This window comes from Cygnus atratus, chromosome Z (genome assembly GCF_013377495.2).
Source record: "Cygnus atratus isolate AKBS03 ecotype Queensland, Australia chromosome Z, CAtr_DNAZoo_HiC_assembly, whole genome shotgun sequence".
Lineage (NCBI taxonomy): Eukaryota > Metazoa > Chordata > Aves > Anseriformes > Anatidae > Cygnus > Cygnus atratus.
The window spans coordinates 12956148-12981267 of NC_066396.1; the positions used below are offsets into that span (position 1 = coordinate 12956148).

The following is a 25120-nucleotide window of genomic DNA, read 5'->3' on the forward strand; positions in this document are numbered from 1 at the left end:
TTTCAGCTGGAAAAAGATATTGGAAGTTATTTTTCTCATGGAGATGTAGCTGGGGTCAGAATTTGTCTGACGGGATTTAAATATCTATTGGTGATGTGTAAGCTCTGGAGACGGAATTCATCTACCTCTTTCATGAGGGAATACTGTCTCACGAGGGAAAGAAGCAGCAATTAAGATGTATGAAGTTTGTTTCCATTAAACACTCATTTCTTTATCCAATGCATGCAGTTCAGGTAACCCAGATAGCCACTCATTTCCTCAGTTGCAGTTAACTCAACCATTTTAGGACTGAAACCATTACTAGTTCAGACTTCGTTAATATGACTGTTCTGTCTCCAGAAGGAAGTCTGATCCAGAAGCAACACAGCGCAAAACCCAAGCTAAGTTATTATCTTAAAGTATTGGACCACCTCTTTGCAGAAATTTCATACTATGTTTTCAGAAGTGGGAAAAGTGGGTGGAGTGATGAGCGTTATTATCACCTTGGCTTCAATCATTTTTTATTCATACTGAGCCTGGGCTGCTTATTGGCTATATCCTGAAACAGATAAAAGTCTCTTTACTGTGATGCTCAGTAAGCTGGCATTGTGGAAATGATTTATCAGTTCGCTTCCAGTTCTTTATAAATGTTTGGAGCCGTTTTGCTCAAAAGCAACCCTATGTACAGCCATACCTCTCTAAACTTCAGGAGAGTTTGGTAGAGAGATACAGATGTAAGGGCAGTTATATGCTGTTTCACAACAATAATAAACTCTAACGGTATAGAATATTTGGGAGCCATTTTGATCTTCACAGTACAGCCCTTATTAGACATCTTTTTGTTAGCCCAGTCATCCTGTTTTATTAAATAATAGAGAGTTTCATGGATGAAACTACATCCTCCTCCATATCCTTTTTGTATTATGTTTTTAGCACCTTCTCCCTTAGAGATGTACAAGACTGTCTTTGAAAATAACAGTACTCTCCGTTCCTCTCCCCACAATATCTTATCTCCAACAAATCTCTGTTTCTGTAGAGAACTTGTATCCCAGTTTCTTCAAAATCAGTTCTGCTGTGTTTATTGGTCTTGACTGAAAACTGGTTGTAAAAACTTTCAGAGGTATATACTCACTGCTTAGCGCAGAATTGTGACTCCAGCTTTCTCCTTTCACTGAATTAACTGCCATAAATATTTCAGGACAATCTTTGGGGTGTCTTGGCAAAACAGAATATTTTTAAGCAGCTAGATTTTTAAGTCTTGTTGAAATTTGTTGTGTTAGATGGGCAAAGTGAGCACTGAATTGGACCTAATAATAGTCACAATTATATAACTGAAGAAATTATGTCAGTGTTCTCATGAAAGGAAAGGATGAAAATTACTTTGATTTGTTTCACTCTCCTTTGTTTAAAAAGACAAGCGTGCTTTAAATTCATCTCTTAAGTATTTGCTAGTGTCTTTGGCGATTTCAGGCACGATTTTCATGTAATTCAAAATGAACTGTTAAATTAATGCCATAATAGAATTTTATATAATGGTTTTAGAGTGTTTCACTTGTTTTGTGGTACAGCTATATATAGTCATTTTACTTGTAAATATATAATTTTGAACTATAAAAAATTGGATTTTTACACTTAGAATGAAAATGCATTTCATTTCTAGCTTCTCGAAAAAGACATAAAAAGGATAGAGATGAAGCTTGGGAGTATGAAGAACATGACAGAAGAAGTTCTGGTGACCACAGGAGAAGTGGTCATTATCATGAAGGAAGGAGGACTTCTGGTAGTGGTCGATACCGTAATCGCAGTCCCGATGACTCTGATATGGATGATTATTCTCCTCCTCCTAGCCTTAGTGAGGGTAACTGAAAAAAAAAATATCTAATTTTCTTACATAATACTTGTGCATTTTTAAAGGATAAGTTGAACTTTTTGAAATAAACGTCTTTACATGCAGTATTTAATATAAGCATAAGAAATGTAAACAACCCTTTATTTCATTTTGAGAAAGTATTTGTTTTACTCTTTATTCTTTTAACTAGTGGCAAGAAAAATGAAGAAAAAAGAAAAACAAAAGAAGAGGAAAGCTTATGAGCCTAAACTAACACCTGAAGGTGATTTTAGAAGACTTATTTTCTTCAGTTTGTATTTTCTGTATTGTATATGAAACAATTATACATACAATTCTTTTTCTTTTTCTTTTTTTTTTTTTCACCAGAAATGATGGATTCTTCAACTTTCAAAAGGTTCACTGCTTCAATAGAGAATATTTTGGAAAATCTGGAAGACATGGATTTTACAGCTTTTGGTAATATGTCTCAAATTTTCAAACTGCTTCGCCAAATAGGAAAACAACAAAAGCCAAAAAAAGTGCATCTCAGTATTTTCAGATTTGCTTCTGACTGATTTAATTGTCTGTGATATATGTTAGGGTATGTTGTGTTTATATGGCGTCCAACTAGAGTGGGAGCCTTAACCTTTCCAATTTTACTTGCTGCTTGAGGCAGAAGATCTCACTTCCTCCACCCTGCAGAATCCAAGAGGGTCATAAATCATAATGAGACGAATAATAGTCTACTGGAGTTCATCTGCTGTGGCCTTTGACCTAACAGAGCTTAATTATTCAACACAAGCATCAGGGTGTCTTACACACTTACGGCTCAGTTACTGAATCTCTGTGTAGTCCTTAGTCCTTTCACTTGAAAATCAGCAAGCTTAGCTCCAGTGTCAAAGTAGTTCAGGCTAACCAAAATGGCTTTCAGTTGAAATGGATAACAGAAAACTCAAATAATCTTTTCCCTACAATCTTTATCACAGGATTAGAACAAGGGGGGGAGCATAGCAAACAAATCAGTACAGTTTTTAAAGCAATCTTTCTGTATGCTTGGTTTTAAAAGTGAAGTCATTGGCTCTTTCTGTGTTTTGTAACGTCATGTTTTTGTGTGCATGTGTTTAGTATCATACGCATTTTTCTACTACTGTTCTGTCCCAGATTCGAACTACAATCATTTGTGATTTGCTTTGCTGAAATGAGGGTGGTACTGCAAGAGGTGCAATAAATGGGTTTTGCTATATTAAAAATAGTTTTAGTTGATGACTTTCAGAAATGGATGCACGATGTTAGGCTGTTAAACGATATTTCAGAACGTGATCAGTTATATCGAACAAGTAGTTGTTTTGTCACAACCAAAAATCATCATCATCTGTCTTTGTTAGATGGAACTATTAGATGTTAGCTATTTGGAAAATCAGTTGTTTAGCAAGTTTTCTTGCATTTGCTTTTTCATATTGGCTGTAAATACTGTATTCTTTGACATGTTATTAGAAATAGTGATGATAATTTTTTTTTTAGGTGATGATGATGAGATTCCACAGGAATTGCTACTGGGAAAACATCAGCTTAGTGAGTTGGGTAGTGAATCTGCAAAAATCAAGGCAATGGGCATTATGGACAAGGTACATCTTCATAGTCTTTACCTCTTTTTGAACATTTAATTTCATTAAAATTGCGTAATACAAATGTCCCCATGTAATAATGTTTCACCCTCTTCAGTTGTGCATGAGACATACCATGAACAGGCATGCTTATGCTTGAACTGAGCTCAAATACTTAAAAAGTTACCACATCACAACTGTTACTGCCTCTGACACTGAGGTATTTTTGCTGAATGGTCTTTCTGTGTCAGTGGTAACTGCAAGCATTGTGTACCAATATATAGCACATGTGCCTGAGCAGTAAAATCTAAAATAATCTATTTTCACAAAAGCACATCAACCCACAGTCTTTACTCCTTACAGATAGTGTTGAGCAACTATAGTAAAACAGAACCTACCTTCAGAGTCAAAAAATCTACCCTTTCTAATATAAGCTATCAGATCATTGTAAATATATGGTGGCCATCTGACACACAACTGAATTGCTTATTTCCTTTTTCTCTCCAGAAAACCCTTTCAAACTTAAAAGACAGGTGCTAAGATTCATTTTCTGTAAACTGCATATTGTGGTGTCTTTGCTCTACTCTTCCTGACTTCAGTTCAAGGCAACTTTGTGTGTTGGTGCAAACTGTTGGTATTACACCTCTAGAAACAATTTTCTTGCTTTACTTATCTTCATAGAAATCTTGGCTTTGGGCAGTCTTATGCTACCTTCTTACCCTGCCTGCTCTTGACCACTTATATTTATGAAGTGCCTGTGAAGCCACTTGTTAAAGAAGTCACTCTGAAGGATTATCTTTAACCCAAGATTTATATTTTCCTTCTTTTTCCTCAGTCCTGCCTACCTTCAACTGTAGGAGGATGTTTTCAACCCGAGTGTTTTGCCCTCTCGATAGTTCTCACCCTTAACCTTAGTTCTGTGTTTTTTATAAACAAGTCCATAACTGTATATGTAAAATCAGAATTTAGTTGATTCTAAGGATGAGCACCAGTATTATCTGGATGAGTTCTTCTGGAGTTCAGCATATTCTGCAGATTATTCAATTGTAATTGTGTAGAACCATCAGTAAGCGATTTTGAGTTACTTTTTTCATCATGCTAGTTTTTCAAAGTTAAGAAAATTACTAAAAGTACGTTTTCCCTGTGTTAGCACTCAGAGAATTTTATTTTTGCTTTTCCATAAGATTTGGATTTTCTCCTAATAAGTCTCTATATGGTCAGGCAGAATATGATTCATAAGTGGATTTGGTAAATTCAGTTGCCAGAGTCAAGAATGTGTAACTATACAACATTATTGGCAGATACTCTGTTTTCAATCTATTCCTACGAATTTTGTTGGTTTAAAAAGCAGTTTGTTTGCAATCTTAGAACATATTTCACTAGTTTAATTGTATTATCAGCATTATCAATCATGCTCTGTCAGAAACTGACAAGTCAAGATCAGATCCTTATGTCAAAAATACTTAAAATTTAAGCTTAATGCTGCCATTACATAAAATGTTCTCTCCTTTATCCATGGACATTTTTTCAGCAATTTGGAAGCCTTTATGTTCCTACAGCTGCTTAATGAGTTTGTTTTCTTGTTGTAGCTCTCAACAGATAAAACAGTAAAGGTCCTGAATATTTTGGAGAAGAATATTCAAGATGGATCAAAGCTTTCTACATTACTTAACCATGTGAGTTTCAAATTACATCAATTCACAACACTGTTCAGCATAGGATTTTCTTCACTTGAGTCCCATTCAGTGATAATTTCAAATGCTTGGTGTGTGCCTGAAAGGAATTTCTGGTTTTACATGTATGTGATTAACATATTGTCAAATTTTAAGATTTGAAGTAAAATTCAATTGATTATATCCTTTTTGTACTCAATGCTTTACTATAGTACTGCTAACAAACCAGAGTGTTGGGAGCAGTTGAGTTATCTTTTGACTTAATTTTAAATTTATAATAGTTTCAATCTGAAATATTTGTGGCAACTGGTATTACTTACACCAGTGCAAATTTCTTTGCTACTTCTCTATAAAACTTCCCTTACACAGTGGTAGAAAGGATGGCTTTCATGTAGAGCATATTCCTCCCCTAAGTATTAAGAACTGAGGAGGCATTTTAAACCATAGTATCATAGTATCCAGAGTTGGAAGGGACCCACAAGTATCATTGAGTCCAGCTCCTGGCTCTACATAGGACTACCTAAAAATCAAACCATGCATCTGAGAGCATTGTCCAAACTCTTTTTGAACTACGGCAGCTCAGTGCCGTGACCACTTCCTTGGGGAGCTGCTCCTCATACATATCCCCTTATAGACCCCGCATCATCTTTGTTGCTCTTCTTTGGACATACTTTATATGTCTTTCTTAAATCCTTCTATATTTTATATATCCTTTTATGTTTTTTTTATATAATGTTGTTATATCCTTCCTATGTTACATTTATTTAGGTCCATTCTTAGGCTGCAAAGTTGAAGTCATCAACATAAACAAAACTAACAGGAAGTCTACCATTTTAATTTTTTTTTTCTGTTATGCTTAAATCTGCATCTGGATTTTGAGTTTTTGTGGGGCTGAAATACAATAGTTCATATATGTTTATTTTTACACTTTCTAGACAAAACAATATGCTAACAAGAATAGTGTTTTTGAGTTTTACAGAAAAAAACTTAATCTGCAGAAATTGAGAGAGATTATGTATATTGGAAAAGAAGAATATGAACTTGAAAATGAATGTCTTCAGTAATATGAAAAAGAAGTAAATAGGAAGTACTGTTTTTTTCTGCCCTGTTGCAACATGATTGAACCTTCTTTACCCAGTGCTAAAACTAAATGGATATATTTGATAAGACGTATTTTTAAACTCACTGATACTAAATAGTTGAGTTGGTCTGTGGAAAGTTTTATTCTCATGAATTTCATGTGACTTTTAATAGTCTGATTGTGTGAGAGTTCCCTCTAGTGGCAAAAACTAGACTGGTAAAAGCAGCAAATAATACGCGTAGACCACTAGGGACGATACTAGATGAATGAGTTCAGTTTTTGCTTTAAGTATGTCAGTCTTAAGTAGAGAATGTAGCAATCTTCTTTCATAGCTCTTCCCTATGATATACAGAAAGCTTCTGTGTGTTTTACCAGAACAATACAGTTCAGGGATACAATACAGGGATATTGAAGATTTATAACTTAGGGAGAAGTACTGCAAACTTGTTGCTAGTAAAACAACCAGTTGATTTATAAAACAAACTATCCTTTTATCATAAACGAATGTGCTTGTTTGTAAGTATATTAAAATGGCATTGGTATATTGTACTTGGTAAGGATAAATATTTGACTTTTTGTTTACACTGTTCTGCTTTTCTTGCCTCTTGCAGAACAATGACACTGAAGATGAGGAGAGATTATGGAGAGATCTTATTATGGAAAGAGTGACAAAATCTGCAGATGCTTGTCTTACTGCTATCAATATTATGACGTCACCAAATATGCCTAAAGCTGTATATATTGAGGATGTAATAGAAAGAGTTATTCAATACACAAAATTTCATTTGCAGAACACTCTCTATCCTCAGTATGACCCTGTATATAGAGTGGATCCTCATGGTGGTTAGTATACTAAAGAATTTTTAAATATCTTTTCACATTAGATTTATGTTTTGCTTTATATATACATATGCTTTATATATACATATATATATATTGCGTGATGATGCAAGTGATATGACTTCCCAGAATATTTTTATATTTTTTTTATACTGATAGTTCTTTCATATCACATACGGCATCTGAATTAATGCTTTATGTTATATTGAGGATAATTAAATGTAGAGTAAAGTAACAATGAATTAATTGCAACCTCTGCATAACTTGGTCATTTTAATGTTTAGTTTTACTGTAATAGCTATCATGTCAGTATAACCATTTGGACCAGGGTATAAAGAAGTTTGTCTCAAGTTTTTCTTGAAAAAAATTAACAAAAATATTTTTGATTTTCTAGGTGGTGTTTTAAGTTCAAAAGCAAAGCGTGCCAAGTGTTCCACCCACAAGCAAAGAGTCATAGTGATGTTGTATAACAAAGTTTGTGACATTGTCAGCAGTTTGTCAGAGTTGCTGGAGATACAGCTTCTTACTGATACAACTATTCTTCAGGTAAATTTTGTCTGAAGAATGTTTGAGAATGTTGTGGGATTTTTTGTTTGTTTTGGTTTTATTTTTGTTCCTTTTACTTTCCCAGAGAGACCGTAAAGTGTCAGTGACATGAAATATGAAATCAGTACATATTTTTTGTACATATTCACATAGGCTGACAAGTCTATGCATAGTATGTTACCTTCCTGTTCTCTTCTTCAGTCTTTAAGGGCTTCTATTGTACACCTAAGAACAGTTTAGCATGATTGTACTCAATTTGCAAATAATGTGAATTAATGTGTTGTTGAATACCTTATCTGATGAATGAATAGCCTGCTTGTAACATAGCACGAATATCAGTTTGCCAATCAAGTATACTTACAATAATTTCTTTCCGTTGATAGGTATCATCTATGGGAATAACACCTTTCTTTGTAGAAAATGTCAGTGAGCTACAGTTATGTGCCATCAAATTAGTGACCGCAGTAAGTAATTTTTAATATGCAATTTCATGTTCCTGTGTGTCCAAGTTACTAGGACATATGCATAGGCTGTATTTTTTGCTGGTAGAGAATTAGAGATTTAATCTTATTTTTTCATGTTTTTACAGTTCGGTATTATAAGCTAGGAATAGTATTAAATCTACCTGAGCTGCTCCTATTTGCAGAGAAGGAACTTAATTAATGAATGTTATGTGGTCTAAAGTCTAAACACAAACCCCTCTCTCTTACCTGTTCTCTCTTGTTTAAAAAATCTTAGCAACATGATTTTCCTCATTTCTTTTGTTAAGATATGAATTTCAGCAATGGAATAAGCTAGAGAGCTAGCAGGATACTTTTATAATAGAATAAGTTCTTTTCCTTGGAAGTGGTGGGTATATGAAAAATTCATGGGGCAAATAAAATACTATTTCAGGAAAAATGTAGTGTAACATATATGTGGTGGTTTAAGTGGAAAATGTTCATCTTTGTAAGGATCATATGCTTCTGAACTTACAAAAAGGCCTGAACAAAAGGAGAAGCAAATTCTACAATCTTAACCATAAATTTAAAGAATATTTCATGTCAGGCAAATATTAAAGACAAAGATATGAAGTAAAACTGGATTGCCAAATACATTTTGTAACTGTGTATGTCTTCATATTAATTTATGCTACCATAGAGCTTTGCTATATACTGGGGTCTGAAAGCTTAGTATTATACTATTTGACTTACACAGGCTATTTCTACCATTGACAGAAATCTTTAAGATATACAGTATTTTTAAGAGCTATTAGACATCTGTATTGTTAGAATACTTTTAAAATCTTTATTTGAAAAAGTTTTCGTGTATTTTATAAAGAAATACTTGCTTTGAAGGAATAAAGTAATGCATTAAAAACAAGGTATACATTAAAAGTCAAGTGAAGTATATGTTACTACATCTAATTTTTTATAGACTTAGCAAGCACTATTGTATGTAACAATTAATAACATTTTAACAATTCTGGAACTGTTAAATAGGTGTTCTCCAGGTATGAAAAACACAGACAGCTAATACTAGAAGAAATTTTCACTTCCCTTGCAAGACTACCAACTAGCAAGAGGAGTTTGAGAAACTTCAGGTAATTTTTGCATAGATCGCTAACTTGTAGATGGAAGCATTTACAGTTTTGTATGTGTACCAGTTGTTCTCTAGATACCCAGTACCCTGAGCTGGTGGAAGGGGATGGGGAGCAGGATGTGGCCCTCACAATCCACGAGGAAATGGTTGGCGACCTGCTACAGCACTTAGATGTACGCAAGTTGATGGGGCCGGATGGGATCCACCCGAGGGCACTGCGAGAACTGGTGGAAGAGCTGGCCAGGCCGCTTTCCATCATTTATCAGCAGTCCTGGCTATCAGGGGAGGTCCCAGTCGACTGGTGGCTAGCAAATGTGATGCCCATTTACAAGAAGGGCCGGAAGGTAGACCCGGGAAACTATAGACCTGTTAGTTTGAACTCAGTGCCAGGGAAGCTCATGGAGCAGATTATCTTGAGTGTCATCACGTGGCACTTGCAGGGCAACCAGGCGATCAGGCCCAGTCAGCATGGGTTTATGCAAGGCAGGTCCTGCTTGACTAACCAGATCTCCTTCTATGACAAAGTGACACGCTTGCTGGATGAGGGAAAGGCTGTGGATGTGGTCTACCTTGACTTCAGTAAGGCTTTTGACATCGTTTCCCACAGCGTTCGCCTCGAGAAACTGGCTGCTCTTGGCTTGGACTGGCGTACGCTTCGTTGGGTTAAAAACTGGCTGGGTAGCCAGGCCCAAAGAGTCGTGGTGAATGGAGTTAAATGCAGTTGGAGGGCGGTCACTAGTGGAGTCCCCCAGGGCTCAGTACTAGGGCCAGTTCTCTTTAATATCTTTATCGATGATCTGGATGAGGGGATCGAGTGCACCCTCAGTAAGTTTGCAGACAACACCAAGTTAGGTGCGTGTGTCGGTCTGCTCGAGGGTAGGAAGGCTCTGCAGGAGGATCTGGATAGGCTGGACGGATGGGCTGAGGCCAACTGTATGAAGTTCAACAAGGCCAAGTGCCAGGTCCTGCACCTGGGGCACAACAACCCCAAGGAGAGCTACAGGCTGGGAGAGGAGGGGTTAGAAAGCTGCCTGGCAGAGAAGGACCTGGGAGTACAGGTTGATAGTCGGCTGAATATGAGCCAGCAGTGTGCTCAGGTGGCCAAGAAGGCCAAGAGCATCCTGGCTTGCATAAGAAGCAGTGTGGCCAGCAGGTCTAGGGAAGTGATTGTGCCCCTGTACTCGGCTCTGGTGAGGCCGCACCTCGAGTACTGTGTTCAGTTTTGGGCCCCTCACTACAAGAAGGACGTCGAGGTGCTCGAGCAAGTCCAGAGAAGGGCAACAAAGCTGGTGAGGGGTCTGGAGAACAAGTCTTACGAGGAGCGGCTGAGGGAGCTGGGATTGTTCGGTCTGGAGAAGAGGAGGCTCAGGGGCAACCTTATTGCACTTGACGGGTACCTTAAAGGAGGCTGTAGCGAGGTGGGGTTTGGTCTATTCTCCCACATGCCTGGTGACAGGACAAGGGGGAATGGGCTAAAGTTGCGCCAGGGGAGGTTTAGGTTGGATATTAGGAAGAACTTCTTTACTGAAAGGGTTGTTAGGCATTGGAATAGGCTGCTCAGGGAAGTGGTGGAGTCACCATCCCTGGAGGTCTTTAAGAGACGTTTAGATGTTGAGCTTAGTGATACGGTTTAGTGGAGGACTTGTTAGTGTTAGGTCAGAGGTTGGACTTGGTGATCTTGGAGGTCTCTTCCAACCTAGACGATTCTGTGATTCTGTGAATTTTCTCTACAGCGAGAGCAGAGTTCCCTGACAAACATATCTTGTAAGAGTCACTCTTTCTTACGCCATCATATTTATGCTTGGTTACAAAAATAATTGAAATATCTGGTTAGTCTTCTCACTAAGGAGTGATGTTCTGAAGTGTAATGCTAGTGTGCATTCAAAAGGATCTTTCTTTCAAAAATCTTTGATTCTGTTTATATGCAGTTAGGTAATTTCTTCATTGTTAAAACCTAATAGGAGATTTCTGGCTGAATGTCTTTGAGTACTCTTTCCAGGGTATCAAACTAATACTCCTTTAAATGAGTTTCATTTAGGAACTGCTCGGTTTACGTTAAATGTGTTTAAAGTGCTTCAGCTGGACTTCACTGCATCTTCTGAATAATAAGTCCAGGTTCAATCTAAGAAAGAAAGAATCTGACACTGAAACTGTTAAGTTGAATTCAGTGACCCAAATGTTAACCTGTGTGATTTCATTATAGTCATCAAAGACATCTAATAAATAGGAACGTGGTAGATATAGGACCATAACTAGTGAATAGCCTCTTTGAATTAGGATCTTTGCTGGAACAAAGTCTTCGTCTCAAGTTCACAGTGACTACACTACTTATCTGTAAAAATCCTAGCTCTAGTCTGTTAAAGGGCACTTCCTATCTGTGGCTACAGTCATGAAGGGGACACCTTTTGCAAAATTTCGTATGGAAAGATATTTTTTTTGTAAATGTAGTCAAAAATAACTTATAATTGAATTAAATAGAATAATTGCAATGTTTTGTGTTCAGTTATTATTTTGATAATATAGGGAGAATGATGTCAGAGATTATGACCTTTTTCATATTGCTAAGGGTAATATTAGGTGGTATTAATGCATATATGGGTAGATAAACACCATACTATTTGTCAGGTTAAATCACTTGGAATGGGAGAAATGTGGGTTGTGGTATATTCACACTGGTCGTAGAAACTTAAAGACACTCTTGCATACTGAAGTTTAAAGTCTGTTACACTACCTGATATTACCATAGGTGTAACTCTTGTAGAAGCCAGTCCAGGTCACGATAACTATTTCCTCCTGTTTAAAAGTTCTCCGGATTCCACATATATTAAATAACACAGAAGTAGTAAATTATTAGGGCAACAGTTCATTAGCTTTTCTATGCTATGTTGGAAATTGGCATGGCATTATAAATAATAAGCCTATTTGTAAGTAGCTTAGCCCGTAGGTGTTTCATAGAATTATAGAATGGCTTGGGTTGGAAGGATCCTTAAAGATCATCCAGTTTCAACCCTTCTGCCACGGGCAGAGATGCTGTCCACTAGATCGGGTTGCCTAGCACCTGATCCAACTTGGCCTTGAACACCTCCAGGGATGGAGCATCCACAGCTTCTCTGGGCAGCCTGTGCCAGTGCCTCACCACCTTCTGAGGGAAGAATTTCTTCCAAATTTCTGTTCTAAATCTCCCCTCTTTTAGTTTAGGGCCATTCTTCCTTGTGCTATCATTATCCACCCAAGTAAAAAGCCACTCTCCGTCTTTTTTTATAAGCCTTCTTTAAGTACTGAAAATCTTCAGTGAGGTCTCCCTGGAGCCTCCTTTTCTTCAGGCTGAACAAGCTGAGCTCTCTCAGCCTGTCTTCAAGAAAGAACCCAATATCAAATTACTTTCCTTTGTAGAAGAGGTGCTCCAGTCCTCCGATCATCTGTGGCCCTCCTCTGGACCCACTCTAACAGCCCCACATCCCTCTGGTGCTGGGGGCCCCAGCCCTGGGCGCAGCACTCCAGGTGGGGCCTCACACAGGCAGAGCAGAGGGGCACAATTCCCTCCCTCCACCTGCTGCCCACCCCTCTGTTGGTGCAGCCCAGGACGCAGTTGGCCTTCTGGGCTGCAGGCACACACTGCTGGCTCATGTTGAGCTTTTTGTCCACCAGAGCCCTCAAGTCCTTCTCTGCAGGGCTGCTCTCAGTGGGTTCTTCTGCCAGTCTGTGCTCATGTCTGGGATTGCCCTGACCCAGGTGCAGCACCTTGCACTTGGACTTGTTGAGCCTCATTAGGTTCACTTGGGCCCACTTCTTGAGCTTGTGTTTAACTTATTAAATATTTCTGTAGATTTTTGGTGCCTGAGCTTCACAGATATTCTGGTAGTCATCTGTGGGCTGTTTCAGTTCATCTCTCCTACCTTAGAGTAATACTTATTGTTTTTGTTAGATCCAATCTTTCACTTCATGAGAGAGAAGCAAATGACTAGTTAAATGTCTAGAATATAGATTTCTAGCTGTGGTAAAAGCATTACAAATCTTAAAATTATTTAGGGCTCAAAATTATAGTTTTGTTTTATTTTAGTGTTAATGCTGTCCTTTTCATATTAACAGGTTAAATAGCAGTGACACTGATGGAGAGCCCATGTATATTCAGATGGTAACGGCACTAGTTCTGCAGCTTATTCAATGTGTTGTGCACTTACCATCTGCAGAAAAAGATTCTAATTCAGAGGAGGAATCGAACAAAAAAGTAAGGAAGATAGTTTTAAGAAATCCTATTTTCTTAATTTTTTTTCATTTTTTTTTCCAAGAATGACTGTGTTTGTGGGTATAACGTTTTATGATGGTGGTCTAGTAATCGGATGGTGTAATTTTGTTCGCTGTAATTATTCGTTGCATGAGACATACTGATCTGGAAATAATATTTCTATGTATGCTCAAGTGTTAGTCTAATAAATCTTCTTATTTTTAGGTGGATCAAGATGTGCTTATTACTAACTCATATGAAACAGCCATGAGAACAGCACAAAACTTCCTTTCTATTTTCCTTAAGAAGTAAGTATAGTTATGTTCTTTGGTATATTGATGAAGCCAACTCTGAATAAAGTCTGTGACTCCTCAGGACAAACCTAATTTCTTAACTGTTCTAAATACCCAGTAGTGAGTTACTGATAGCAACGTACTTCATAGATCCCTAACAGAGTTACTTTCCTGGACAAAAAAATGTATGGCATAGAAATTGTGTGGAGAACTATCTGGTAGGTTATATAGGATACTTTTATCAGGTGTCTGTTACTCATCTGAAGCATGAAAGAGAAGGATGAACAAATATTTGAGTGGTGAAACCAGATTCATTCAGTCATCAGAATGACTAAGATAGAGAAAACCTAGAATCACTTTCATATAGCCAAAGTTAGGAATGTCAATAGCTCAACAAGAAGAAAAAAAAATATATATATACATATATATGTATATACACACCTGAATAACCTAAGTAAGCATTTTTTAAAAAAAAGTCCTGAGGTTTTTACTGTGTTAATTTCCACTGTTAAGCTGAGAGGCTGTTTAAAGATCTAGCCATCTCTCTGCATACTTCTGATATCATTAAAGAAGTTAAGACTGTCACATGTAACTGAAACATATCAGGTATGTTATCTTCTGAATTTTACATTCTGATTTTAACCTTGAAGTACATAATTACTGAGATGTCTTATCACTCTGAAATAAGTCAGACCAGGCTTAAAGAGTCTAGAATCAATACCTCCTAAATACACCACTCCAGCCTGAGGTTCAGAATTTTACCTACCTCATCCATCCTTTTCATGCAGGCTTTAACTCAAAATAATAAATGAAAAAGCTTAGGGAAAAAAAATGTGGATTAGCATGCAGTGCAACTTAGAGTTAAAAATGTTAGAACTATTTGTCCTTTACTGGATAAAATTCTTTTTCTTTTAGAATCACTTAAAACTTTTTTTTTCTGATTAACCATAGGATTACTTTTGTTTACATCAGAAGAAACACTAAAATGTCTCTAAGATTTACTTATATAATGCATTCTTTTGAACAGGTGTGGCAGTAAACAAGGGGAAGAAGATTATAGGCCTCTGTTTGAGAACTTCATTCAAGATCTTCTTTCCACAGTCAATAAACCAGAATGGCCAGCTGCAGAGTTGCTACTTAGCTTGTTAGGAAGGCTATTGGTAAGGGATTCTTGTTTTTAACTATGAAGACTTGTTTATTTCATCTCCATCTATTACAGGAATGTTTTTAGATAGTTGGAGCAGACATGCAGCATCTAAGGTGTATCACTTACTGTAAATAATAAAGTTTAGGTAAGATGATCATTGATAAGCAACTTGGAAAAAGCCATATGTAAATTGTTTCTCATAGAAGTACACTTCTACTATTCAGTGACATTTTCCATATTTAAAAAATACCATTCTATAACAGATATTCATTTAGAGTAAATTCAGACTAATAGCTGTAACTACTCATGTTAAATATCCTCTCTGGACTGTTCATTCAGCACAGAATCTGAAAACAGATAGGTAGGTAGCTCCTGTACCAATACCATTTGTTTATGGAACATGAAATTTTACAGAATGTGAACATTTTTGCTGATGTGTTTTAAGAGAGTTGTTCTTCAGTATTAATTACAGTGTAATTAACACAGTAATTTCACAAAATCACAGAATGGTTAAGGTTGGAAGGGACCTCTGAAGGTCATTTGGTCCAATCCCCCTTCTCAAGCAAGGACACCTCTAGAGCAGGATGCCCAAAGACTCTACAGCCTCTCTGGGCAGCCTGTCCGAGTGCTTTTCTACCCATACAGTGAAGAAGTGCTTCCTGATACTCATTTAGAACCTCTTGTATTCCAGATTATGCCCATTGCCTTTTGTCCTGTCAGTGGGCACCACTGGCTCCATCTTCTTTGCACCCTCCCTTCAGGTATTTGTAGACATTGATGAGATTCCCCTGTGAGCGTCCTCTTCTCATGGCTTAACAGTCCCAGCTCTCTCAGCCTCCCCTCATAGGACAGGCGCTGCAGTCCCTTGATCATTTTAATAGCCCTTTGTCAGACTCTTTCCAGTATGTCTATGTCTCTCTTGTACTGCATGGGGCAGACGTGGACATAGTACTCAACTTGCAGCTTCACCAGCGTTGAGGAGAGGGGAAGGATCACCTCTCTTGATCTGCTGGCAATACTTTGCCTAATGCAGCCAAGAATACCACTAGCCTTCTTCCAGGCAAGGGCACATTGCTGACTTATGTTCAATTTGGTGTCTACCCAGACTCCTAGATCCTTTTCTGCTAAGCTGCTTTCCAGCTGGGTGTGCCCCCAGCACAGTTGGGCAGGGATCCATCTCCATATCAGAATGTAGCAAGGACCTGAGATCAGCCATGGGCCTCCTTCTTTGATGCCTACAATGCACCCTTCTGCGTGAGCTGCTATGCAAACTGCTGTATCTGTTGGACGCTTCTGTTAGCTATACTCTGGGACATGTGCTCTAGATTAGGCCTTTATGAAGGCCTCTCCTCAGAGAGTAGCTAGACACCAGCTAAAGGGATACTTGACCCCTTCCCTTAGTGGGGAGACAGCTGCAACAGAAACTCCTGACGTCTTAGGTCAGGGGTTGTCTAATCATGCTTGTTAGAAACCCCTAGAGCTCATTAGGAGCATCTAGACTTTCTGCAGGCCCACACCCTACTGGTCTCCCCTACCTTTGTCCTTGCCTAACAGCAGCAGGCAACCTCAAGTTCCTCAGAGGGTTGCCAGGAGTTCCCCAGTGCTCGTGGACCTTGAACCCAGAAAGTTCTGAAGTTTTCTGAAGTTTCCCAAAGCAGGGCCAAAGACTGCTGCACAAATGGCTGCATCTGTTGGTTGTTTCTGTTAGCTGTGCTAACAGCTGATTTGATCTGGGTTTTTGTTGTTGGTGGTTTTTGTTTGTTTGTTTTGTTTTGTTTTTGTTTTTTTCTTTTTGAATATGTTATAGTCCTCTTCCTAGTAAGATGTAGCTTTCATTACACTTGTGGGAATAATGAGGAAGATGTATTTTGATGGTTAAGATCTATGCTATGCTAGATGTCTGGTTTATTTTATGAAAGCGTATATTTAAAAAAATTCTAACAGGCATACATGTAGAGAGAGAGAATAAAAGAAAAAAACAGTAATACAAAATAAGGATTGTATCTGGTGCAAAAGTAAATGACAATTTTACTGAATGTGGAAGTTTGGTAGAATTTTTAATAAGGTCACCCAGTATCTTGTGATAGGAATCTCATCTATAAAAATAAAAACTTAAAAAGTATATATTCTGCTTTTCTTAGGTTCACCAGTTCAGTAACAAATCAACAGAAATGGCTTTAAGAGTTGCATCGCTTGACTATCTTGGAACTGTAGCTGCAAGATTGAGGAAAGATGCAGTCACTAGCAAAATGGATCAAGGATCTATAGCCAGAATCCTCAAACAGGTGTGTGAGAGATCCCATGCCAGCTGGATTCAGTTGGATTGAGATGCGTCCATTCAAATGTTTGAAAATTATAAAGATTTATTTAAAAAAGCAAAAAGCAAACAAAAAATATCTCCAACAAAAAACATGTGAAGAATCAGTTTTCGTTGTTTTCCAGAAATCTAAACCATTGATTTATAAGTATCACATTTCTTATCTCATCGTGTTTATATTAAGTGGTTAATTACAGTGGTAAAACCAGTTTTACTGTAACAATATAGAGAAAATAATGGAGTGACAGCAACAGTTGAATTCTGTCTTCAGAGGCAATAAAAATGTGTGTATGTAAGTATTTGCTGTCACAACGTGGTAATTGGGCTTATGGCACTTATACAGGTTTTAGAAAGTTCAAGTCTTCAGCCTGTAAGGTTAGATTTTATATGATGTGTCTGGTATTGGTCATCTTTATTTTATATGCAGGACTTGCATATATCTTTCACCAGAGAACGCACACGTGCATTTCTGCTGATGCTGATTATCAAAATGTTTCCAAATCTGCAAGGGTGGCAACAGATATCAAAGTGATATGTGCTTTCAAATTCTCTACTGCACATAGTATGAGAAAATCATCAGGTCTTATGTGTCCTTCTGAAAATACAGACTTGCACATTTCTTATGGGGCCTATACGCTTCTTTTTGAATTATTACCTGCTTACAGTGTGATCAGATCTGAAGTTGAGTAGTCATATCAAATTCGCTATATCAGAATTTCCCTTTCGGTTGCCTGAAAAAGTATCCAGATCTATTTCGTGTATTCTATAATGACTGTTACAGATCTATGCTGGAGGAAACAATTCCACAATTCACAGGCATTCAAATAAAAAATCAAAGCTCATCTGCTCCTCTGTGAGGCTGATAATTGCCATAACTTTTGTTGGTTAGAATATCGTACTATATAGAGTGTCAAATCTTCACGTTCATGGTTTAATATAATGTATGCAAATGGTAACCTGATTTTTATTTTTTTAACAAGATCAGGCAGTAACTAGGTATCGGCGTCTGCAGAAAATAAAATTGCTTTGGGCAATTGAATGCTAAAAGGATTTTGTTTTCAGTTATTCAAGAACTTAACATCATTGATGGTGGACAGTACCATCCATACATTATGGAAGTATAAATTATACAGTACAATTAGTATGGGTAGACAGTGTGTTGTTTATAAATGATTTATAACATAAGAAAAAATGACTACATGGAAATGTTTGTGTGACAGCTAAGTTTGAATTTATTACTCAGATGGAAAGACAGTAAGAGGATCCATTGGTGGACATAGCTCTAGTCATCAGGAAATTGTTTCCAATCAGAAAGGGGCTTACACCTCTACAGAACGTTCTTTCCTGTTGAGCTGAACACTCAGACTATTTGATGTTTCCTTCTACCCTCTGATATTGCTACCAGGGTATTCCCCAATGACTGATGAATGCTTATAAGTGTCTACTGTGGTTTGGACTCTTGAACCGTATAATTAGATTTAGGAGAAAATCTATTCATTAGTTTCTCTCTTTATACTCTGATCCTCTGGACTGTGACTATACCTTTTTCCACTTGCTCATGCTTGCAAGCTATATTATATACTGCACTTGTGACAAAATTCTCAAACTATGCTGTTCCTGCAGAGGTTAAAGTTCATTAAGTTGTGAGGTTTATTGCTGAGAAGAAAATTTTTTGTAGCTGAAGAAGATTAAACCAGGAATTATTCTTTTCTACTTTTATAGTATTGAATATGATTTTATTTATGGGCTTTTTTTTTCCCTGTTTGTTCTTTTGTATTTTTTTTACTTGTTTGAAAATACTTAGAGTTCATTAAGCACGTTATCCACAAAATTTAACGTTTAAAACATTTAAATTATAATTTGTACATATAGGAGGGTGCTAAGTGTTTACAAATGAACCTACGTCACCATTATGTGCACTGAAACTTAGTTTAATCGCAGAGAGCGTGATTCTTTAATGCTAGATCCCAGAGGTTTTTAGTAATATCCTCCGTAAATTCTTTCCCTAGATACATTGAGCACAGTTGCTGCACTTTCTCTGTGGAGGTGCTTTATCCCTGGTAACAGTTATGCCAAATATTTTTGGCATACGGACTAAGTTATTTTTATTTCTTTAATGTTTCCCATACCTTTTTACTGTTGTCTGTGGTTTTCATATTTGTTTTCATTTGCATTTTGTCTTCTATGCCTGAGAAGTCACTGTTTCATTTTTTTTATTGTCTGTAAGATAACTAACAATGACTTTTAAATGTTAAACCTTGTGTCAGTCTGCTCTGTGTGATTTCAGCCTTTCTTTTTTTCTCAGTGACATAGTATCTTAACACAAGATCATAGAAGGAGAATTAATCGTATCAGTCAATATGTTTTAAAACGAGTCTTAAACTGCTTTTAATCTTTTTTAGACTTCAGAGTCACAAAGTCTAATTTGCTTTGGTTTGTATGCAGTTTACAGGTTACTGCTTAAAATATTGTTAATGTTCTCCAATTATCAAAACACACTTTATTTTATATGTGGACACGCAGATTGTCAGATAATAATTACCACTGAGCAATATTCTGTTTTGTATCTCTTTCTCCTTCTGACAGGTTTCAGGAGGAGGAGATGAAATTCAACAGCTACAAAAGGCTTTGCTGGATTATCTGGATGAGAACACAGAAACTGATGCATCACTAGTGGTAAATTTCAGCTTTCTGATGTATATAAAAATAATTTCAGTAACATGTTGACTGAATAAAATGACTTTCAGTCGTGCATCAGTTAAATTGACACCTTAACATACGCTGTTGTCTTTTCCAAAATATGGTTGATGCATTAGACTCACTTAATCTCATTATAAATCTGTTAATTTCACTGTTTTATCTCTTTTTCTTTTCTGTGCATCCTGTTGTATGTCTCCAGTTTTCTCGGAAGTTTTATATAGCTCAGTGGTTCCGTGATACAACTATGGAGACAGAGAAAGCAATTAAATCACAGAAAGATGAGGATTCATCTGAAGGAACTCATCATGCAAAAGATGTTGAGACCACAGGACAAATCATGCATAGAGCAGAAAGTCGCAAAAAGTTTCTTCGCAGCATCATTAAAACTGCTCCGTTTCAGTTCAGTACATTAAAGTATGTTTCACTACTGCTGATTTCTTTATTAACCTTTATTAAGGCATCTTATTTGATGCTTTTAGCTATTTTTGATATACATGTCCTAATTATTGCATTGAATTTGTTGCAGGATGAATTCTGATACCGTGGACTATGAAGATGCATGTTTGATTGTTCGCTACTTGGCCTCTATGAGGCCGTTTGCCCAGAGCTTCGATATTTATTTGACACAGGTAAACTGTGCCAGAAGTATTAGTACAGTGAAACAGAGTTGGTTTCTGATTCTACACACTCTTGAGGTAGTGTGCAATACCTGCTCATTGCTGAGCACAGGTATTTGTGAGGCGATGATGACACTACGTGCTTTCATATTCTGTACTGATGGAAAATAAGTGCTTATTTTTCTTGCATGCATTTTATACGTCATATTGTGCTTATGTGATTTTCTTTGTGTATGTATATGCAAAATGATTATATTAAATGCACACAGTAAAGGGTTAATTACAGAATGTTGAAATCTTTTCGACAGTTTTTGTAAGATGCTTGCTCATTTGGTAGTGCTAACCCATGAAATGTATCTTAATTTGATTTGAAAATATATGTCAACATGGTTATTTGCTTGTACAAGTGCATGTTACTCCCACTTGCTTAAGAAGTTGTTTGACAGTGGGGTTTCTTTCCTTTTCCTGGGAGGACTAAAACGTTGGCATGGTGACATGTTTGAACTCCAGGAACAGTTTAGCCCGCATTACTTATACTGATCCACATACGTAGCCAGTTCTAGAGTTAGTGTCCAAATTCAACCTTCCTGTTAAAAGAAGCAGGGTGAAAGCCTCATCTGAATGGCAAAAGTACAATTTAAAATAAAGGGACGTGGAGTGAACATATGGACCTTGTATGAATCTTGCTTGGAATAGTCGTAGAGATACAGCAAATCCTGGCAAATACCTATGCTGGAGTCATCAGTGCTATGGAGCATCATTTACATGCACCTCTTTACTGTCTGAGAAAATGTATTCAATTTTTAGTAGACAGATACTCTTATTTTAGTTAAATAGTGTATGTATTGTTCTTCTGCATTTTTGCCTTTATTAAGCCCTGTTTACTACCTTCCCGAAGCAATTGAAATTTTCTTTTTGTTCTCTTACTAGATTCTGCGTGTACTTGGTGAAAATGCAATTGCTGTTCGAACAAAAGCCATGAAGTGTTTGTCTGAGGTTGTTGCTGTAGACCCCAGTATTCTTGCCAGGGTAAAAAAAATAATAAAAAAAAAATCCCATCATGCACATGCATATTTAGAAGAAATCCTTATTTCTTATTTTGGATTTGTGTTGTATTTGTTCTTTTCAGCTGGATATGCAACGAGGTGTTCATGGACGGTTAATGGATAACTCTACTAGTGTACGAGAAGCAGCTGTGGAGCTGCTTGGCCGATTTGTGCTCTGTCGTCCTCAGCTTGCTGAGCAGTATTATGACATGCTGATTGAAAGAATATTGGTATGGCGACTCGTGATATTTATGATAAAGTAAATGGCATTGGGAAACTTGCTTTCAGCAGAACTTGTATGTTTAGTAATATGGGATTACAAACCCAACAGTGTATTACATTTCATTGTTTTAAATGAGGTACATCATCCTTGTAAGACCAACCGTGTAAAACACATCACTTCTTTCCAGTTAGGCTTTTTGGCATCAGAAGGTAAACATACGCAGAAAGTTGTACTGCAGCAGAACCAGGGTTGTGTTCCTTTTAATTCCACTGTTAAGACGCAGATTATGTGAGAAGAGGAATTCCATATCTCTGGATTTTGAGAGATAGGTTACTGAAGGCAAATTGGTAGTGTGAGACAATGAAGAAAGATCGACAGCACAGTATTCTAAAGTTTCCATTTGTAATCCAAAAGAAAAAAATATAAAACTACTTTGCTTTTCTATGCTGTGTTTTAGCTTTATAAAAGGTTTTCTGTTAGAAAGTTAGTTTTAGTAGTGTTAGAAGTTCCGGTTTTGTACAGGAAGTGTTTTTTGTCTGGATGTTCAGCTAAAATACAATGTTAATTTAACTATAAAGTAACATTAGCTTTTAGGATCCATGTCATGTAGGTTTTTAGTCAAGTACTACTCATTTACTGTACTTATATAATAAAACATGCTTGTGAGGGGCTCTAGAGATAGCTGGCACCATATGCTTACAAGCGTGCATGAAATAATTCATGCTGATGTTCAGATAAACAGGTTTTGAATATGATCATATGAAGTGAAACTCCTCATCTACCACCTCAGACAAAGCCTAGGAAAATGGAAAAGGTTAGCTGCACAGGGCTTATCCATAAGCTTTGTCCAAAAGCTTGAAGTATTACTGTCCAGATCTACAGGGGTTTTGTGCGTTCAAACAACATAGTTAAAGCATCATTACATCTAGCTTTTAAAATCATGGAGTGGAATTACACATATGCAACATCATGAGCTCCTATACAAAAGAGGGTATAAGTGAAGCAAGCATTTCAACATAAAGGGCACTCAAACAGCCATTTAGAATTGTTGCAAATAAAGTGGTGCAAGTTATGCTGACCTTTCATATAAATGCACTCTAGAATATTTTAGCTGCCTTTTCTAAATACATTTTGTAAGCAAAGTTGGTTGATCTTCAAATATTAGTTCATATAACACAAATTAATTCATACGTCAGAATTGTTTTCAAGAGTGTAATGCTTTTATTATCCTCACAGGATACAGGTATCAGTGTCAGAAAAAGAGTCATAAAGATACTTAGGGATATCTGCATTGAACAACCAACATTTCCCAAAATTACAGAGATGTGTGTGAAAATGATTCGAAGAGTCAATGATGAAGAAGGCATTAAGGTAGAGTAAAACATATCCCTCAGGATTTTAATTATCATTGTTTTGGTGTTTCTATTTTTTTGACAAAAATAATTAAAAAAATATTACATTGCTTATTTGTAAAGTTTGTGATTTTTATTTACTTTTAATTTTTGAGAGAGTAAATATCTTCTTACATTGCTGACTTGTTTTTCTTTCTCTTGTTTGTTTTCTTCAAGTTCTTACAGTCAAAAGATCAAAAAAAAGTTATTTTCTAGAGGTTTGTTTTTTTTTCTGATTGCAAGAATTGTGTATAGTACTTTTCTAACAAGTAAAATTGGTGTATGAAAATCCTTCCTGCACACAAAATAAGCTTTAGGGCAAAATCAAGTGCTTGAACTTAGTATATACCAGACATGTAAGTTCTCTGGTCTGAGGTATTTTTGTGTGTTTTTTTTGCATTAATTTTGAACATTTTATTAATCACTTACTCACCCTGAAATGTTACTTATGTGTTCACATTCTGCTTTTTCTGGACTGTATATGCAGAAGGGCACAAAAGTAAGATTATGTGATAAATCATAAACCTGACACTGATGTTTTTGTTTGACTAAGCAAAATAATTTTAAAATAGGTGGGTAGTTAAGAATACACCTGTAATAATTTTGTATCACTCTTTCAGTGGCATTTGAAACCTGCAACTTTAAAGTTGCACTATATATTTTTACCACTTGAGACATGTTAATACCAAGTGGCTTTCAGAGAAGACTGTTTATCAAGAAGTAGTATCCAAGTCACTGGAAGCCAGAGCAAAGGTGCTGCTACAAAAGGAGGTTGACCTTGTTCCCTCTCCTTCATTCCCTTTCCTTTACAACAACCTCATAAAAATGAGGTGGTGTCTAAAATGTATTTTTTATGCCTCCATGGACAAGGAGATATACTTAAAACAGTATGCTTTGTAAGCAACGCGGAAATAATTTAGTTCCCTTTCCCTCTGTTCCACCTTTTCCACCATCAAAAACATTGAAAGGGAACCTACTTCTAAGTTTGGCTAGAGAGACTTGGGTTCTCTCTCTTCCCCTACCTTGTCACAACTGTTCTGAAGACTCCAAAATAATCTACCACTGCTGCTAATTCTGCTGTAGAAATCATAATCTTGTGTTTAGTTTTTATTTTCTCAGGGTGCTATGTTTTCCTGAGGAATGCAAATTAGAGCAGGAAAGTTGTAACCATTTGTAAAGAAAATGGTTTCTGTAGCATCGTTTCCCAGTGAAATGTTTAGAGGCTAGTATATAACTCCTGTAATATTTGATCTGGGTCTGCCTCTGATAGCATTCTCTACAACAGTTCCACTTAGTTTGAACAATTCCTCATGAAATGGCATATATCATCAGCAAATCTATTGTATGGACATATGAGAGAGAACATCTATGTGCCAAGATTGGCTTATTTATTTCTGCTAATACTTTTTTTTTTTCCCCTTCAGAAATTAGTAAATGAGACATTCCAGAAGCTCTGGTTTACTCCAACTCCACACCATGACAAAGAAGCAATGACCAGGAAAATACTAAACATCACTGATGTGGTATGTTATACAAATTTGAATTGGGTTATATGCAGAAATTGGTTATATTTTTAGTGTCTTTGAAACATTATCTGTAGTCTTTTAGAAAGCGAAAAATACACAACTAACGTATCAGATGGTTTTCTTTATGTATCTGTTGGCATTGAATGTGTGTGAGAATTATTCATCTGATGGAACAAGCTTTAGAAACTTTAACTCATGAAACATAAACTCACAAATAACGCTGCCAATGATAACTGGGACCACCTTATATTCCAGTTGTGTAAAATACTTGTTCAGTTAAAACATATTAAATTTTTACTATATATGATATCTCCCAGCAAATGCTAGTAGCAGCAGATAGTTGCCTAGCTAAGAATCACAGAATTGTAGGGGTTGGTAGGGACCACAAGAGATCATAGGATCCAACCCCCCTGCCAAAGCAGGTTCCGTAGAGCAGCTTCCCTAGAGCAGGTTGCCCAGGTAGGCAAGAAATGGTCTCTTAGAAGTAAAAATTCCTCAAACAA

The 25120-nt window shown here is 36.7% G+C and overlaps 1 protein-coding gene across 7 annotated transcripts in view; it reads left to right on the plus strand.

The window, feature by feature from the left end:
* NIPBL (NIPBL cohesin loading factor) overlaps positions 1-25120 on the plus strand; it is a 166613-nt gene that overhangs the window by 122770 nt on the left and 18723 nt on the right. For all 7 annotated transcript variants that reach the window (XM_035563746.2, XM_035563750.2, XM_035563749.2 and 4 more), the window contains 20 exons: positions 1640-1837; positions 2019-2090; positions 2195-2284; positions 3329-3432; positions 5001-5087; positions 6777-7008; positions 7400-7551; positions 7935-8015; positions 9033-9133; positions 13222-13360; positions 13583-13665; positions 14678-14810; positions 16939-17082; positions 19701-19790; positions 20014-20228; positions 20341-20443; positions 21362-21460; positions 21561-21707; positions 22937-23071; positions 24516-24614. In XM_035563746.2, the coding sequence (XP_035419639.1) occupies positions 1640-1837; positions 2019-2090; positions 2195-2284; positions 3329-3432; positions 5001-5087; positions 6777-7008; positions 7400-7551; positions 7935-8015; positions 9033-9133; positions 13222-13360; positions 13583-13665; positions 14678-14810; positions 16939-17082; positions 19701-19790; positions 20014-20228; positions 20341-20443; positions 21362-21460; positions 21561-21707; positions 22937-23071; positions 24516-24614 (2504 nt within the window). The remainder of the gene's footprint in view (positions 1-1639; positions 1838-2018; positions 2091-2194; positions 2285-3328; positions 3433-5000; positions 5088-6776; positions 7009-7399; positions 7552-7934; positions 8016-9032; positions 9134-13221; positions 13361-13582; positions 13666-14677; positions 14811-16938; positions 17083-19700; positions 19791-20013; positions 20229-20340; positions 20444-21361; positions 21461-21560; positions 21708-22936; positions 23072-24515; positions 24615-25120) is intronic.